The 14,012-nt window shown below is 48.3% G+C and overlaps 1 protein-coding gene across 2 annotated transcripts in view; it reads right to left on the reverse strand.

Annotated features, from left to right (window-relative positions):
* Window positions 1-1,953: 1,953 nt before the first annotated feature.
* LOC146063112 (mitochondrial amidoxime reducing component 2-like) overlaps window positions 1,954-14,012 on the reverse strand; it is a 147,800-nt gene continuing 135,741 nt past the window's right edge. For both annotated transcript variants that reach the window (XM_083175126.1, XM_083175125.1), the window contains exon 7: window positions 1,954-2,192. In XM_083175126.1, the coding sequence (XP_083031252.1) occupies window positions 2,178-2,192 (15 nt within the window). In that variant the 3' untranslated portion in view covers window positions 1,954-2,177. The remainder of the gene's footprint in view (window positions 2,193-14,012) is intronic.

Genomic DNA, 14,012 nt, shown 5'->3' on the forward strand with positions numbered 1-14,012 from the left:
AGGTGTGAGGTTCATGAGACAGGTGTGAGGTTCAGGAGACAGGTGTGAGATTCAGGAGACAGGTGTGAGATTCAGGAGACAGGTGTGACAGGAGACAGGTGTGAGGTACAGGAGACAGGTGTGAGGTACAGGAGACAGGTGTGACATATAGGAGACAGGTGTGAGGTACAGGAGACATGTGTAACATATAGGAGACAAGTGTGAGGTTCAGGAGACAGGTGTGAGGTTCAGGAGACAGGTGTGACATATAGGAGACAGGTGTGAGGTACAGGAGGCAGGTGTGAGGTTCAGGAGACAGGTGTGAGGTTCAGGAGAAAGGTGTGAGGTTCAGGAGACAGGTGTGAGGTTCAGGAGACAGGTGTGACATATAGGAGACAGGTGTGACATATAGGAGACAGGTGTGAGGTTCATGAGACAAGTGTGAGGTTCAGGAGAGAGGTGTGGGGTTCAGGAGACAGGTGCAACATATAGGAGACAGGTTTGAGGTACAGGAGACAGGTGTGACATATATACGAGACAGGTGTGACATATACGAGAGAGGTGTGACAGATACGAGAGAGGTGTGACATATAGGAGACAGGTGTGAGGTTCAGCAGACAGATGTGAGGTTCAGGAGACAGGTGTGAGGTTCAGGAGACAGGTGTGAGGTTATGGAGACAGGTGTGAGGTTCAGGAGACAGGTGTGACATATAGGAGACAGGTTTGAGGGTTATGAGACAGGTTTGAGGTTCAGGAGAGAGGTGTGAGGTTCATGAGAGAGGTGTGGGGTTCAGGAGACAGGTGTAACATATAGGAGACAGGTTTGAGGTACAGGAGACAGGTGTGTGACATATACGAGACAGGTGTGACATATACGAGACAGGTGTGACATATACGAGAGAGGTGTGACATATACAAGAGAGGTGTGAGGTACAGGAGACAGGTGTGACATATAGGAGACAGATGATAGGTTCAGGAGATAGGTGTAAGGTTAAGGAGACAGGTGTGAGGTTAAGGAGACAGGTGTGAGGTTCAGGAGACAGGTGTGACATATAGGAGACAGGTGTGAGGTTCATGAGACAGGTTTGAGGTTCAGGAGACATGTTTGAGATTCAGGAGAGAGGTGTGAGGTTCAGGAGAGAGGTGTGGTGTTCAGGAGACAGGTGTGAGGTACAGGAGACAGGTGTGAGGTACAGATAAAAGAAACCTTTATGTGAGGAGCACATCCTTTTTTTTGTGTGAGTAGTGTACGCTACCCCTCTAACTAATAAAACCCACTTCTCTATAAGGTGGTGGTCATAACAACTAAGGACCCTATAAGAATGTACTACACCATATTCTATTCTTTCTCTTTTTAATACCCCCATTACGGAGAGAAAGAAAATAGAAAAAAGAAGCATTCCATTTGAACAAGATCAAGAAGAATACCATTTAAGAACTATTCAAGATATCTATAATAGGTTGTGAGCGCGGTGTGCGACAGGGGAAGCCATTTCTGTATATAAATTGTTTGTATCGAAGGTTGGGTGACCTTCATTTCCCTGTACTCACTGCGGCTCTTTTGTGCGCCAGTAGGATACTGTTATTCCTTTTCTTTAAAACAGACACATGGCCAGATGAATCCAGATTCAACAAATGACAAAGTGGAGAGTGATAAACAACCAGCCAATCTGCCCCTAATTGTCATTTTTCAAACCCAGCCTGTGACATGGAAGTTAGAGCTGATTGGCTGGTTGTTTCACATGACAGCTTTGTCGAAGCATAAGAAGTGGTCATGCATACAATTTCATAATGTAAAGTGAAGCCATGAGGATGCAGTACTCTAATTGGGGGTACACATGGACACCCAAAAGTGAAAGTGTAAAAACATTTTAAGTGTCGACCTTTTGAGGTTGCGCCTATGACCTACACCCCCCACAGCTACCAATGATTTATTAATTAAAAACAAAAAGTCAAAAATAGCTTAACATCTGATTGGTTAGAATGGATTACAGTTTATTAATTGTCAGCAAAATATTTTGATTTTAAAACATATTTACAATCATATTGGCAATTGGTTTCATAGGCAGAGAGACGTTCACAGCACTCAGTACGTTATTTGGTAAACAGGGTCTCCAACTTTAACTGATCCTTTCTTCAATATCTTCACAAATTGTCCAAATAGTGGAGATGATTTATACACGTCTTTATCCGCAGTGTCACAAAGGCGATAGCTGCAAGAAGAGGTGACATTGATATTCACAGGCAATGTCATTATAGCATTGTAGTTATCTGCACCATTATAAGTAACTAGTATTTTGGACTATTCATTTTCTACATCACTTGATATTTTGATGGTGTTTTCTTTTTCCCTTTTCACCAACTTCCCATACCAAACCTTCTACCCCCCTCCCGTATCCTTCTATGTCCCCTATTCCTCCCCCTATTCAGTTTCTTATTTTACAAAGGTTTCCTCTCACTTCCACAACCTTCCCATGCACCACCAGTGTCCCTCTATTATAATATAGTATAACAGTTTGTGAGGTTAAAAAAATACATTAATCCATCAAGTTCAACCTATAACTGATCTCCTGCGGTGTAAATGATTCTGAGGTTTTCATCTATTCATTATAAACCAGAGTCCCCGATGACCCAACGTGGCCATCCAATCGGAGTCCACTAGAATACACTATAACTCATTTATTATACCCCTGGAAGCTATTTCCTGTTAAAATTTTGTCTAACCCATTTTAAAACCTATCCATTGAACCTGCCATCACAGCCTTCTCTGGCAGAGTATTCTATATCTTACTGTAAAGAATCCCTTCCTCTCCTCTAACCTCTGTACAGTACTTGGGGTAAACAGTTCCCCTGATAGTTTTCTTTATTGACCTTTAATGTGATTGTATACATTAATCATCACAATTTTCGTTACTTGTTTAATCATCACAATTTTCGTTACTTGTTTCCTAGCACGGCGCCCACTATGCAAATACCTTAGTGTGCTATTCTGCGTAGTGAAATCGCATTGCATCGCACTGCACTATAGACGATACGCGTCATGTCCATGTTAACTGCACAGGAGTGCTTATACAATAAAATATCGCATGGATCGCATGGCAGGAAATGCGATGCAATATTTAATTGTACAAACACCCATGATGATGTGGGCATAGTATGTGATGTGACGGGTGCTTACAATGAGATGTGATGGGTGCTTACAATGAGATGTGATGGGTGCTTACAATGAGATGTGATGCTATGTGATGTGGGCATAGTATGTGATGTGATGGGTGCTTACAATGAGATGTGATGGGTGCTTACAATGAAATGTGATGGGTGCTTACAATGAGATGTGATGCTATGTGATGTGTGCATATGATGTGATGGGTGCTTACAATTGTAAACACCTGCACCTACGGCATTGTTTAGCATCAATTCCAGTATCCACGCCACCCCGAAGTGTGGCGAGTGTAGCGAGCCCCGCCAGGGGCAGTGGAACGCGTCCTCCAACCTTCTCATACCCCCACTATCCACGTCGGCTTGGAGTTGACTTTAGATACATGTGAAGTAATCCGCGTCCCCTCACGGGGCTCGCTGTTCGCCACTCTTCGGGCTCGGTGGCTCGCTGCGCTCGCCACACTATTCTATTCTCAACTCCACGCCAACATGGATAGTGGGGGAATGAAAAGGTCGGAGGACGCATTCCGCTGCCACGCTTCGGGATGCCGTGGATAGTGGTGGTGTTTTATTAACTCATTCACCCCTGCAAAATCATGCAACTGACACAGTAATGACGACATGTGTTGACTAAGAAGTATAATTTACTGAAAAAAATAATAAACCATAAAATAACAGGTAATACAAACAATTGAATCAAAACAGGAAACATTAATTAATACCAAGTAATCAAGATCAAATAATTGAATTGTCCTTCGGTAGCAGTGTCAGGGCGTGGAGGATACGTCCAAAAGGGTCATCCCCACCCAAACTTTTCCGCCACATGAATTCTTCTAAATACGATTGCAACATGTGCCTTGTGGTGCCCCGATGACGTTTATTGTGCCATTTACATGCGCCCCACATCCTTTCAATGTTCTGCGTATGTACCCCCGTTGATGGATCAATGAGGTTATATCTGTGGTTCACCTGGGCTTGCTCGTATCCAGCCAATCGCAGCTAGTCTGTGCTGTACGCCCTCTGTATATATTGTAGATCCAGGCACAACGTTTTCCATTATAGTCGACATTAATGTGCTGGCATCGTGGGTGGCCACCTTTGTCAGGAAACATTGCCCTGTTTCCCTGCAGCTTCCCCCGAATACCCACTGCTGGTGTAACATCCGGCCTACATTGCTTTCATAGGCGAATGTAGAATTATGTTAATGAGTGGTCCCAGATCCAGACATAATAGTAGGGGGACCTTTGCGCGGCGTAGCCGTGCGGCTAAAAGGGGGCGTGTCTCATGGGAATCACAAAAAGGGGTGTGGTATTACACTTTAGACCACACACAGTAATGCCCATTACACATTTTAGCAAACTCCGTAATACCCATTACACATAAAGCCACACACCGTAATGCCAATTACACATAAGGCCACACACCATAATGCCCATTACACATTGTGCCACACATCATGATGCCCATTACATACCATATAACAAACCGTAATGCCCATTACATATTTGCCACATAAGTGCTGCTTACCTAAGTGCTCATTGCTAGGGGGTTCTTGCTTGATGGCACCATAGTACCCATTACACATGATGCCGCGCACCATAGTACCCATTACACATGATGCTGCACACATAATGCCCCTTAAACATGATGCTGCACACCGTAATGCCCCTTACACATTAAGCCACACATTATGCGTAATGCCCCCACATACCGCCACTTGTAACGTCCCTTAAGCAATGCCCCCAAAAGTGACACTTACTGTAAACTTTTATATGAGCCTTCGCTGCTGCTGCAGGGAGAGATGGAGAGTGGTGCAGCTGCTTCTATGGGGAGAGGAGCAGAGCGCAGCGCAGCGCAGAGCACGCTCCCACTCCCCTCCTGGTGTCCCCTCTAGACGAGTGGACATTTGAAATGTGTGCGCTGCTGTTGTGCGTGACGTCGGGGGAGCACGCCGGGCGCCAGCACCACATGATTAAAGGGGGGGTGGGCTGAGGTGAAAGCAGGGAGAAGAAATGGAGCGGAAGCTGCAGGGGTGACAGTCATTGACAGCTGGGCAGAGAGCAGGGGGCTGTATTCAGAGCACTGCAGGTCACGGCTGTTTGAAATAATACCCCTTTCACAACTATATCTTCGGAACCAACTGACCCATTTACATGAGACAAGTATCATATTGAAGAACTTTTGAGTTGGCTTTGAATGATTTTGGTCCTGTGAAACTGGGCTGTTTGGTTCCAGAGAAATCTGCCCTCAAAGAACATAAACAGTCATGAAATTACATTTACTGTAAGAAATGAAAAAAAAAAAGGTTTAACCTCAATACCCCTGAACCAATTAACCCATATGGATCCAGCCTGGTATCAGATTGAAGTCCCAGCAATTTGGGTTCGACTGAGATCAACCTCGAGCTTCAGTGATGCCGAAGGGGGAACTGGCAGCCGTTGAACTGGGTGGGGGTCAGAATTAGTGGGTCCCATGTTATCCTATAGGGAAAATGTTCCAGATTTGCCTGGCAGTATCTCTGATTCCCAGGGGGCTAGAGACACGGGGCTGGGCTCGTTGGAAAGCCCCATCCCTCAGCTACAAGGGCTAATGGGTGGTCCAGTGCACTTCCGGAATACCCCCTAGATTCGCCTATGATTGCTTTGCCTCCTGACATATAAGGTCTCGTCCAACTCTACTATGTGGTCTGGCTCACCAATACGGCGCTGCGGCTGCACCATTAGATCCATCAAGCCCACATCCATTTATTGTACAGTACTGCAGTCTTCTTGGACATATCAAGCTGCTCCTGGCAGTACTCTACCGAGGTCATCTCCTGCACCCAGGAGTAGATAAACCTCATCAATATCACGAAGGGTAAGCGGCACCCGGGGGAAAAGTGTGCCGCTCTAAGGCTTGCCTTTAGCTGACAAACCTTCACATGGCAGCGCCATATACCTTCCTTGAGACTCCACAGCATACTGTGTCCATTGGCACAATTCGCCGCCACCGGCAAAAGATGATTACGCTGGAAGAATTCAAATTGCTCCGCCTCTGTCTGCGGCAATGAAAAGAAATTCTGCGCAGCAGCCATTTCATTTAAAATAAGCAAATCACCAAGAATCAATCACTAGCTCACAAATGCACATCCACTCCTCTCACAAAATCACCTCAGAGTGATTTCTGTTAGGATGTGACAGGGGGCGGGATTACCAGTGAGCCAGGGAGCGGGAGACAGTGAGCAGGAACGGGACTGAATGAAATCGCATCGCACGCACGTATTGCGGCATGCGATGAGATGCAATTTCACTATGTTCGCGTACGTTGAAAAAGTTGGTCACCGTGCTAGGAAACAAGTACCCAATTTTCGCTATCTCTTCTTTATCTACTACTGTATGTTTACAGCCAGTCATGGAATACCAGATTAAAAACCCAACACACATTACACAATTTTGTAACATATCACTCAGAAGGGCCCTCAGGAAAAAAATGATAAAGCTACTCTTAACATTAGCCCATACTAGGATTTATCATGATAAAAGGTGTGTATAACACTACACATCTGATATATTACAATTCCCATGTCATTTTGTCCGGAATTTTCGGCAGGCAACAAAACTGCAGTTTTTTGCCTGTTTTCATGGCTGAATTCGATTCGCCTATTCAATCCCACTGCTGATTTTTCTCATGGAAAAAATCCAGCATTGATGAAAACTGCGTGAATCTGCAAAATTGTGGCCATTTTTGGAGCTGTTTTTGCCCATGCCATCCCCACCCAGCCCCCCAGACCCCTCAGAAAAGTGAAAATGCATGGGCGAAGCCCGGAGAGGAGACTTTCAGCAGGAGCTCGGGGCGGGGCTTAAATGTGACATCATTAAGCCCCGCCCCCATGAAGGAAAGTTATTCAATTTGCCTATCTCCGTGGAGGGGGCGGGGCTAAATGACGCGATTATGTCGCTTTAGCCCCGCCTCCTCCCCGGAGATCTGCAGACATAAGGTAATTTAAACGCCGTGGTCAGGGGGGGTCCGCAATCAGGGGGGGGCGGGGGTCCCCCAGAATCCGGGAGAGTTGGCCACCTTTCCGGGGGGCCGGGAGGCAACCCTGAAATAGCCGAAGATAGCAAATCTAATCTAAAAATTCTACAGTTATACAGATGTGTCCTCATACATCGTGGCTGCGTACTGCATAACGCGCGCTATGTGAATCGCTCCTGCTCCTTCCGCTATAGTCAAGTTATAAATCGCGTTAGAATTGTAATGTAATGTTGTAATTGTATCCTGCAATACTACTCATTGACCACCAGATGTCACTTTTCCTAAACAGTACAGCGCATGCCTGTACATGTCATTGGTGTGTTCTGTAATACTGTATAGTACTTGGATTTATCGCTGCAGCACAAAGAAATGACTGACCATATTGCCAGCTCTATTGCACCGTGTGTACACAGCTTATGAATGCAAACACATTCTAACATTATGGTGGAGGCTTTCAACAATCACACACACGTACACATTGCATACCTCCCAACTTTCGAAGTTCTGCAAGCGGGACGATGCTCCTGCGCGCCGGAGGCGCGTTGAAATTTTCGGGGGCGTGGTCTAATTTGGGGGCGTGGCCTATACTCGCGGCTCTCCCGTGAGGCCACGCCCCCATTTTGCCGCTATGGGGGCATGACCCAGAGGCTCTGTGAGCCTCTAGCCATGCCCCCAGTCCCCTGGCTGCGGGAATAGACGCTGTGCGCATGCGCACAGCGTTTATTCCCCGCTGCTTAGCAGCTGACAGGGGGGACTCCCAACAGCCCCCCCACACCGCGGGACACTGCCGCCCGCGGGTGGGACATCGGGACTGTCCCTGACAATCGGGACTGTCCCGATAAAATCGGGACTGTTGGGAGGTATGCATTGTACACACACACACACATCACACACAGTACACCATATTTACACACAGCACACTACACTAAACACACACACACACACACACACACATATATATATATATATATATATATATATATATATATATATATACGTAGCACACCCAGGGCCGGCGCCACCACTAGGCAGGTCTAGGCATTTGCCTAGGGCGCCGGCCACTGGAGGGCGGTAGTGAGCTGGAAAGCTCTACCACCGCATCAGCAGCAGCAGAGGAGCAGGAGTTAGAGCCGGAGGAAGGAGCGGGAGCAGGTGTTCGGTGAGTGAACACTCCCTCCCTCCCAGGCAGCACAGCGGCCACATCGCGCACCCCCCCTGCCCCCCCCCCCCCCTGGCGGCCGGGTAGCCACATCGCGGACACCCTTCCCCTGCCCCCCCCCACGACCGGCCCTGAGCACTCCTCACACACTTACACATTGGACAGATACACAGAACACAACATGCACACATACACATACATAACACACCCAAAAACAGTACAACACACAAACACACAGAAGAACACACACACATACCCCTGGCATTTGGAAATGGATCCAAGTCAGGTCAGATCCGGGATTTGCACCGTTTACACAGTGGTGCCTACCTGCAGTGTAGATGGAGGTGGCGCTTTAAGATGACATCATCTCCAACCGCTGGGATCGCGATCACCCCTGCCGGGACCGCTAATCATTGCGCTGGGGGCAAGCCCAGCACCACGGTAAGCTGCACACAGACATCTGCGAATTGTGGGGGGGGGGGGGTGGCGGGGGCTGCCATGAATAGATGTGGGGATGTGTTAGGTGAAGTAGTGTGAGGTGCATGTGTATTGTAGATGTGAGTGTAAAAGGTGAGGTTGTGTGGTTTGTGAGTGGTGTAGGGTGCAGGAGTTAATAGAGATATAGGGTAAGTAGTGTGAAGCCTGTGGCATGGAGTTGTGAGTATTGGGAGGCATGGGTCGTGCGTGGGTGTGTGTGTGTGTGTGTGTGTGTGTGTGTGTGTGTGTGAGTATTGGAGGCATGGATGTGTGTGTGTGTGTGTGTGTGTGTGTGTGAGTATTGGAGGCATGGATGGGTGTGTGTGTGTGTGTGTGTGTGTGTATTGGAGGCATGGATGTGTGTGTGTGTGTGTGTGTGTGTGTGTATTGGAGGCATGGATGGGTGTGTGTGTGTGTGTGTGTGTGTAGTTGTGAGTATTGGAGGCATGGGTGTGTGTGTAGTTGTGAGTACTGGAGGCATGGATGTGTGTGTGTAGTAGTGAGTATTGGAGGCATGCATGTGTGTGTGTAGTAGTGAGTATTGGAGGCATGGGTGTGTGTGTGTGTAGTTGTGAGTACTGGAGGCATGGATGTGTGTGTGTAGTAGTGAGTATTGGAGGCATGCATGTGTGTGTGTAGTAGTGAGTATTGGAGGCATGCATGTGTGTGTGTAGTTGTGAGTATTGGAGGCATGCATGTGTGTGTGTGTAGTAGTGAGTATTGGAGGCATGCATGGGTGTGTGTAGTAGTGAGTACTGGAGGCATGGATGTGTGTGTGTGTGTAGTAGTGAGTATTGGAGGCATGCATGTGTGTGTGTAGTAGTGAGTATTGGAGGCATGCATGTGTGTGTGTGTCTAAACCCACACAATATAGTGTTTGATTACATGTTTAAGGGAGGAGAACTGTGTTAGAAGAGGCGTTGTTGGTGTAGTGTTATGGGGTGGTGGGTGGTACTTACATATTGTGGTGGAGAGTGACGTTTGGTGGCAGCAGGTTATGGAGAGTGTAAATAGATGTGGGGATGTGTTAGGTGAAGTAGTGTGAGGTGCATGTGTATTGTAGATGTGAGTGTAAAAGGTGAGGTTGTGTGGTTTGTGAGTGGTGTAGGGTGCAGGAGTTAATAGAGATATAGGGTAAGTAGTGTGAAGCCTGTGGCATGGAGTTGTGAGTATTGGGAGGCATGGGTCGGTGCGTGGGTGTGTGTGTGTGTGTGAGTATTGGAGGCATGGATGTGTGTGTGTGTGTGTGTGAGTATTGGAGGCATGGATGGGTGTGTGTGTGTGTGTGTGTGTGTGTGTGTGAGTATTGGAGGCATGGATGTGTGTGTGTGTGAGTATTGGAGGCATGGATGGGTGTGTGTGTGTGTGTGTGAGTATTGGAGGCATGGGTGTGTGTGTAGTTGTGAGTACTGGAGGCATGGATGTGTGTGTGTAGTAGTGAGTATTGGAGGCATGCATGTGTGTGTGTAGTAGTGAGTATTGGAGGCATGCATGTGTGTGTAGTAGTGAGTATTGGAGGCATGCATGGGTGTGTGTAGTAGTGAGTACTGGAGGCATGGATGTGTGTGTGTGTGTGTAGTAGTGAGTATTGGAGGCATGCATGTGTGTGTGTGTCTAAACCCACACAATATAGTGTGAGATTAAATGTTGAAGAGAGAAGAGGTGTGTTAGAAGAGGCGTTGTTGGTGTAGTGTTATGGGGTGGTGGGTGGTACTTACATATTGTGGTGGAGAGTGACGTTTGGTGGCAGCAGGTTATGGAGAGTGTAAATAGATGTGGGGATGTGTTAGGTGAAGTAGTGTGAGGTGCATGTGTATTGTAGATGTGAGTGTAAAAGGTGAGGTTGTGTGGTTTGTGAGTGGTGTAGGGTGCAGGAGTTAATAGAGATATAGGGCAAGTAGTGTGAAGTCAGTATTATGTAGTTTTAAGTATTGGAGGCATAGATGGGTGTGTGTGTGTGTGTGGGTAGGTGTGAGAATTGGAGGCTTTGATTGGTGGGTGTGGGTGTGTACTTGTGAGTATTAGAAACATGGATTGGTGTGTGTGTGTGTGTGTGTACTTGTGAGTATTAGAGGCATGGATTTGTGTGTGTGTGTTTAGTTGCGAATATTGGAGGCATGGATCGGGGAGTGTGTGTGTGTATTTGTGAGTGTTGGAGGCATGTATGTATGTATGTATGTGTATGTGTGTGTGTTTGTCTGTGTGTGTGTGGTTAGTATTGTAAGCATGGATGGGTGTGTGTAGTTGTGAGTATTTAAGGGGGTTGTGTGTGTCTGTGTGTGTTTATTGTTGAGTCTTGGAGGCATGGATGGATGGGGGTGTCTGTCTGTAGTTAGTAGTGTTCCCCCTAGGAATTATGGGGGGCAGGGCGCTGGTTTGGCGGACCGGGCACGCCGACGTCACGGCAGGGGGCGTGCCCGGGCTGCCGCGTCACGGCGGGGGGCGTGCCCGGGCTGCCGCGTCACGGCAGGGGACATGTCCGGGCCGCCGCGTCACGCTAAGGGGCGTGCCCGGGCCGCCGCGTCAATACAGGAGGCGTGCCCGGGCCGCTACGTCACCCCAGGAGGCGTGCCCGGGCCGCCGCAACACCCCAGCAGGGGTGACAGTGGGTTGGTACTTACTGTGTATTAGAGTATTAGTCAGCGGCAGCAGGTCATCCAGAGTGCGGCGTGAGCAGGGGCTGGAGGGTGGCGCTGGGTGGCATGATGTCCAGGACAGCGTCGGGCAGCGGCAGCTGTGGGCAGCTTGAGGCAGCAATGGCAGGCGGCAGGTGGCGGTGCTCCGCGTCAGCGGTGTGCTGCGGCATAATGTTGCTGGCAGCGGCTGGCGGTGCACTGTGCACCTGCGATCCGGGCGGCTGTGGGCGGGCAGTGTGTGCGGAGGCAGCCTCACATCTCGGCTGGCTCTCTGCTGCAGCGTAATGTAGCTGGCAGCGGCTGGCGGTGCGCTGTGCACCTGCGATCCGTGCGGCTGTAGGTGGGCAGTGTGTGCGGAGACAGCCTCAGCACTGCTGTCCGTCTCTCGATCCGGCCGGGTGTGGGGGGATGCGCCTTTGGACGGCGTGTAGTAAGGGGCAGGCAGTGTGTGCGGAGGCAGCCTCAGCACTGCTGTCCGTCTCCCGATTCCGGCCGGGTGTGGGGGAGTGTGGGGGGGATGCGCCTTTGGAGGGCGTGTAGTAAGGGGCGGGCAATGTGGGCAGAGCCATCTAGACACAGAGTTCTGGCCGGGTGCGTGGGGGGGTGCGTCCCATTTGTGCTGGGAGGGGCGGTGTGGGCGGCAGAGAGAAGAAGTAGGAAAGTGAAGGGGGTGGGGTTGGGGGCGTGCTGTGCACCTGTGGGGCAGGGGGGGTGGGGGTGTTTGCGCTGAGGGGGTTGGTGGGCGGTGACTTGCTGGAGCTGGCTGGTGTAGAACCCAGGGCAGTGTAAAACGTTGCCCAGGTCTGTGTGTATGTGGAGCCCCGCTCACCGTTAGAGACTGGGTTTGAGTGACAGATCTGGCTAAATGTATAAGAGATATATAAAGGGTTAACCTCCGTAGTGCGCTGATCCTAAGGAAACCCATAAGGTTCTCCTGTTAGTGAGGACCAGGGGTGTACAAAGATAGGAAAGGGGGTTATCGGATTGCGCTATAATGAGTACCACCTAGCCAGTTCACAATAAGTCCATTTCACTGGTATTCTTATCAGAAAGTTCTCTCATCCGTTTTTTTCAAAATAAGAAGGAGACTCCTTTTAGGATTAGTGATCCTTTATTCATAAAAACCCAACGCGTTTCGTCGCACAGGACTTCGTCAGGGGTATAGCTACAAGTGGTACAGATAAAACAGAATATAAGTTTATATGTAAAAACACCAAGCCGGTATATTTATTATGAAAATAGGTATGGAGTATACATACCAAAAAAAGGGTGGTACTTATGTAATATCTGGGCTCCCGTTTTTCTTATGAGACCGCGTCCCCTCGCGGGGCTCGCTGCACTCGCCACGCTTCGGGCACGGTGGCTCGCTGCGCTCGCCACACTATATAAAATCAACTCTGTGCGTAGTTGGATAGTAGGGGTATGAAAAAATGGGGTTCATTTAACATGGGAGCCCAGATAATACATAAGTACCAAAAGGGTTATTTTAAAAATCTCTACAAGATTAGGTATAAGGAAAGTGTCTTCACACTATATAAAAGACCTAAAAATATAAAAAAATAAATAAATAAATAACCATATTTGTATTTGAGATCAGAGGGTGAGCAAGTGATAGAGAAGGACAATGGAGAATATACACCGATGTGTGTAATAGAATTCTTAATGGGGTGTCTTACCTCAGGTTTTTTAAATCCCGAATAAACAGTCTACCCTTCAGAGGGGTTCATTTAGTAATGGCAGATCTTTTTCATATTATAAAAAGCCTAAAGAAAAGTGGGATAATTCAATGGGTTGCTGTGAATCTAGGTTAGTTATAGAATGGGGGGAGGGTAATAAATTTACCTACTATGACCTTAAAGTTCTGTGTGTTTGCTCCTCCCACTGAGGGAAAAGGTGGGACACAATAGTAATCAACACCACCTCAAACTTCGCCTCAACAGATGGCGAACCTAAATTGGTATAATGATAGTCTTAATCATATGCTTATTTATCTCAGTAGTTTCTTAATTACTATTTAGGGATATGACCATTTCATTCAGCACACACAGTGTGTTGACAACCATATTTAATGAATTCACCCATTCTAAACGGCAGCGGTGTAGCTAGGTGCCATGGTGCCCGGAGCAAGGGCATATTTTGCGCCCCCCCCCCCCCCCCTCTTCTCCCGGTAATGAATTGGGGGCGTGGCTAAATTGTGTTGGCATGTTACATTTAACGGTACTTGTGAGTTATCCGGACGCCCGATTTCAAAATCGGGTCGGATCGGGCACATCGCATCGCATCGCATGCGACCATCGGATGCGATGCGATGCGATGCGATGACCCGATTTTTCCATAGGAATCAATGTTAAAATGGACTGAGTCCATTTTAACATGGAATTCAATGGGAAAAAGGGGTCCTTTTCATACCCCTACTATCCAAGTGGGCATGGAGTTGGATATAAACCTGTGGCGAGCGTAGCGAGCCACCGAGCCCGAAGCGTGGCGAGCGTGGCGAGCGTAGCGAGCCCCGCGAGGGGACACGGAATACCGTCCCCTCGCGGGGCTCGCTTCGCTCGCCACGCTTCGGGCTCGGTGGCTCGCTACGC

The sequence above is a fragment of the Crinia signifera genome, chromosome 3, assembly GCF_055691185.1.
Source record: "Crinia signifera chromosome 3, ASM5569118v1, whole genome shotgun sequence".
Lineage (NCBI taxonomy): Eukaryota > Metazoa > Chordata > Amphibia > Anura > Myobatrachidae > Crinia > Crinia signifera.